Here is a 4188-nt window from a genome sequence, read left to right on the forward strand (position 1 = left end):
TATGAGACTCGAACCCACAACCTTTGGGTTATGAGTCCGACTCTCTAACCATTAGGCCACGACTTCCCCCATCAAGAGCCTTGATGTCCCGTCTGTACATGATCCAGGCATTTGTGAGGCTGACATCTATTGCATATGCAAACCTCTGCATGTACCACCTCTTGGATTTCATGGGGGTGCGGTAGAGGTGGACCAGCATGTCACTCTTGTCAATGCCCCCCCATGTTGGAATTGTAGCTCTTGATAACAGCAGGGCAGCTTACCTGTTCCTTCCTCTTGGTGTCACTGCAGTACCGGTAGACTGAGGATATGGCCTCCACCCCTATGTCTGTTGACAGCAGAGTGACGACCCTGTTGTCCTTCCACCTGAGGGCCTGGATCCCATCATCACTGGTGACGTAGTCATGCATTCCATGAGGGACAGCTTTTTTCTCCATATCCTTGATGGATTACAATGGAGGCTTGCCTATTCTGTTGTACCTGGCTGTCCCTGTGTACCTGCAGTACCTGCCTAAATTCTCTAACTTAACTTACAGCCTTAATTTAGGTCCACTACAATTTCCCTCTTAATGTGTCAAAAACGTTTTACAGTAAGTGTTCACTACCCAAGCAGCTGCCAATATAGTTTGCGTACCTGTAAGCCTCCATTCATTAGAACAAGTCCTTCAAAACCTCTTTCCAGATGTCCCTCATTCAGAGGTCATTTAGACAGGGCTAAAAGCTTCTAGAGATTCCACTATGATCTCCTCTGATCCCATGGTATTCAGTCATGTCAAACACCTCAAGGACAGAGCTAAAGAGGGGATTCTTTTTAATAATGTAATAATATTAGAATATAGAGCATCACTAACAGAAGCCAACCAAAAAGGTCCTTGTAGAGTTCAGATCAAAAGTTTAATTAATTTGCTGCATGACCTCAACACCCAACAAAACACTTAGATACAAATATGCAAATGACTTCAGTATCCTAAAATGTTCAAATAAATGCACCATGTTGAAATTCCTAAGGATTCTGCCACCCAAGACCTCATGTGACTGACATTGAACTGTCATTGAAATGCTTTCCATCAGACATGAGAATTTAATACGGTTATTTGATGCCTGATCCAGCTAGTTATTCTCCTGTAAGGAGGACAAACAGAGCCCAAATATCACAGCAAGGTCTGCATGCCGACATGCCTTCGGTGGGTAAGAATAGCCTCACAATGGAGCTCACATCTCTCGTCTTCTGTTGTCTGAGAACAGTTGTTGTCAGGACATAAGCAGAGGTAAGATGGGAAACCAAGTTGGTGGACACGCGTGAGTCGTGCTGCTGCGGATTTCAACTGACCTGCTGTGTAGGACCTGATTAGGAATTTGAGTGCTTCTAAATAGGGATTATTTTTAATGCCTGTTTGGACTGAGTTTAATACAGACTGTAAAATCAATTTCTTGTGTGGAATCAAGTGTGCTGCGAGTTGACCAGTAGGATATTCTGTGCAGTAGTCTCTGGGCTTGGAGGCCAAAATCTGCTGGCATGGCTAAACAGACTGCATCTGAAATTATCTTCATAACATTGAACCACAACATCACCCTTATAGGTATGTGCACACTTCTGATATTTTAATACGCATTCATACAGTGGCTCCAGATAGTATTTGGGCACTTAAGTGCAAACCTTTAATGTTTAAATGACAATGATTTTCAAAACATTTGTTTTAAAGATAACACGTCTGTTAGATTTTAAACAATATAACAACAGATATACTGTTGAAAATTAAGATGAAAAGTATTTGGACACGTGCTGGTTTGCAAACGTTAGTGGATGTTGCTAGTAAATGTGTTAAACTACACCTGGTTACTCTGCAAAGACACTAAAAATCACCTTCAGACCAATTCCTTCATTTAAAAATGAAATGAATGACTGTATCATTATGTGCTGTATTTTTACAAACATCATCTACTTGTACAGAGTTTTGACAGTTAATTCATAATGTAAAAAAAATTATAATTCAGGATGAATTCATAATGTAAAAAATATATAATTCAGGATGATTTGCTTGTATAAATCTTCTATTAAGAGACAAAATGCATTTAATGTATAAGTAATATTGTGAAAAAAAAAAGTTTAGGCAAAGTCATAACATTGAGGACAACATCCACTGAATATCAAATGCAAAAACTGATATGATCCTGCCAATGCTCTACTACAGATACTCTAAAACTTTGGGGCATATCTTATATGTTGACATTAAAGTAATATCGAAGTTCCATTCGTCAAAAAAGTACTTGTCTATTTTATTCAATTAACTTGACGACAATGAGTCAATTTCCAGACCAATTTTAAAGGAACATTATAAATTATAAGTCAAACTGACAAAGAACTGTGTGCTTTTGCTCCTCAGGGAAAGCATGGCTCATCCTGGTAATATTCCTAAGGATCCTGGTCTTGCTGTTTGCTGGTTATCCCCTCTACCAGGATGAGCAGGAAAGATTTGTGTGTAACACCATTCAGCCCGGTTGTGCCAATGTGTGCTACGACATGTTTGCCCCTCTTTCCCTTTTCCGATTCTTGCTGGTGCAGCTCACCACCCTGTGCCTTCCCTATGTGATGTTTGTCACCTATGTGATCCACAAAGTGAGTTCTGGTCTGCCTGCTGTTAGCGGAACTTCTGAGTCCATAAAAGCGGACTCTATCTATAAGATCCATCAAGAATCATTCAGAAAATCATCTCTTTGTAAGACCGTTATTAAAGCTGAGAAGGGGCGGGTGCAGTACTTCACGGGAGCCTACATCTTGCATCTGTTGCTTCGGATACTTGTAGAAGCTGGATTTGGAGCTGCACATTATTACTTGTTCGGCTTCCACGTCCCCAAACGCTTCATGTGTCAGCAGCCACCTTGCACAACAATGGTGGACTGCTACATCTCTAGACCTACTGAGAAAACCATCATGCTGAACTTCATGTTGGGGGCAGCCACTTTGTCCTTGTTGCTAAATGTGTGCGACCTAATTTGTGCCATCAAGCGCTCCGTGAGGCAAAAAAGCAAAAGAAAGATGCTAGTAGAGAAGATGTACGCAGAGGAGCAGTACTACCTGTCAAGGAATGGGAATCAAGGTGTGGACGCCAGCATCCCGCCCACTCAAGATGTGATGGGACCGGGAGGGTTCCGCAAAAGAGGGACCAGAAACTCAAGTGGCGATGAAGCTGCTTCTGTTCTTTTGGATGATGGCCCTCCACCAACCTCACCTCTTGGAGGAATGCCTACAATTGCTGGAATGCCTGGCTCCAACAACAATGATGATAGCAGCAGCTACCAACCCACCCAAGAAGAGGGGATGGAAAGAGAGGGCAGTGAAGTTGCACTGTATCCCAGTGAGCCTTTGGGGACTCCTAGATCCATAAGAGTTAGCAAACGCAATCGTCTCAAACCTCCACCACCTCCACGAAGGGACAAGCTAGCTGTTCAAGGTGCAATTGATGTCTCTGGAGCAACAGCAGTGTGCACCAGAAGATTAGGGCAATATACTCTGGTAGAAATGACCACCGGTGAGGACATACCAACTTGCAATGGAGATGGACAAGAGAAGAGGTCGGAATGGGTTTGACTGTCTCGCCAGATGACTAAGAATTAGGCTTTTAGCTTTAATTTTGAAGCATTGTAAGTTGTGAAGAAAAGTTGATTGGGACTTGACTGGAACAGAGTGACATGATTAGAATATATTGCTTGAAGAAACAAGGTGAAATGAGAGGTATTATTAGATGTCAACGTCATGGATAAATGCCAACCCTTGGATCAGCTACGCCCATCAGTATCCACCTGCCACTAATGTTTGTGTTAGAGCATTCTGTCTTTCTTTCACAGACTAGACGGGCCTTGACCTGCCTTGCCCCTGCTACAATCAAGGGACACCGAAGGCCTTTCTAAAAACAGGTCTGTTGCAAACACTCAGGGTCTCTGAGGTTAAGCTAAAACTGACATACTTTCTGCTTCAATAGGGTCGACCGCCAAGCAAGAACAACCCAGAGGGTACGAAGGTGCTTTAAAGGACTTCCAAAATCCTCTAGCTTGCAAAATCTCAGGAACTGTCGATTGTCAGTCAACAGAACCCCATCATGAAGCAATTACTGCCCAGGCTGCTTTCATATTTATGAAGGTAGCTTGTCACACTATTTCAAGGACCCACTGGGGTTTGGTTTGGAGCTT

General features: G+C 42.6%; 1 protein-coding gene across 1 annotated transcript; it reads left to right on the top strand.

Annotated features, from left to right (window-relative positions):
- The first annotated feature begins 1175 nt into the window (after window positions 1–1175).
- LOC107663723 (gap junction delta-4 protein-like) lies at window positions 1176–3589 on the top strand. The gene is made up of 2 exons (XM_016454025.1): window positions 1176–1188; window positions 2385–3589. The coding sequence occupies exons 1-2, from the start codon at window positions 1176–1178 to the stop codon at window positions 3587–3589; spliced, it is 1218 nt and encodes a 405-aa protein (XP_016309511.1).
- Window positions 3590–4188: the final 599 nt, after the last annotated feature.

Source organism: Sinocyclocheilus anshuiensis, unplaced genomic scaffold, assembly GCF_001515605.1.
Source record: "Sinocyclocheilus anshuiensis isolate Anshui unplaced genomic scaffold, SAMN03320099.WGS_v1.1 scaffold2425, whole genome shotgun sequence".
NCBI classification, from domain to species: domain Eukaryota; kingdom Metazoa; phylum Chordata; class Actinopteri; order Cypriniformes; family Cyprinidae; genus Sinocyclocheilus; species Sinocyclocheilus anshuiensis.